Genomic DNA, 563 nt, shown 5'->3' with positions numbered 1-563 from the left:
TATTCAGGGACGGAAAGGAATACCATTGACTGCGAAGCAACGGGTCACAAAACAACACTTTATGACGATATATCCTCAGGGACGATGAAAGAGGCCTTAGAAGAATGGGACAAGAAAAAACCACAGGGCCAACAGCAAGTCACCAATAACTGGAAGGCCGACTACGACTCAGCCACGAACAAGCTTAAGGAACTCGAAGAGTCACACCATAAAGGGAAAAAGACTCATGATGATGTATCTGGCTTTTATAGTGGTGCAAGTGCTGTCCATAGCGGACTGAGTGCAGGCAAACCACTCAGCGAAGTTTTAGTCGAAGCCAAGGAAGCAAGCAGAAAGGGTGCAAAATTCACTAACCCTGGAGGTGCCGCTCCCGAAACCACACAGCGAGGGATTGGCACTTCAACTGGAGAGAGTGGAGCAACAGAAACAACAGGAGGATCAACAACAATATCAACAGGAACAGGAACAGGAACAACAAGTGGAACAGAACCAGAGGTCGTTGGAGCTGATGCAGATTTTGGTGACCTCCTGGAGACTAGTGATAGATCAGCACTGAGCAGTAA

At 47.6% G+C, this 563-nt stretch overlaps 1 pseudogene across 1 annotated transcript in view; it reads left to right on the top strand.

Moving 5' to 3' along the window:
- The window catches only part of TEOVI_000465500:pseudogene, a 1,185-nt pseudogene extending 624 nt beyond the window's left edge, over window positions 1-561 (top strand). The window contains exon 1 of the mRNA in view: window positions 1-561. This exon is cut by the window's left edge and continues 624 nt beyond it. Within this exon, the coding sequence occupies window positions 1-561 (561 nt within the window).
- The last annotated feature ends 2 nt before the right edge of the window (window positions 562-563 follow it).

This window comes from Trypanosoma equiperdum, assembly GCF_001457755.1.
Source record: "Trypanosoma equiperdum strain OVI genome assembly, contig: ctg_1784, whole genome shotgun sequence".
NCBI lineage: Eukaryota > Euglenozoa > Kinetoplastea > Trypanosomatida > Trypanosomatidae > Trypanosoma > Trypanosoma equiperdum.
Note: the sequence above shows the minus strand (reverse complement) of the source record. Positions and strands in the feature narration are given on the sequence as shown.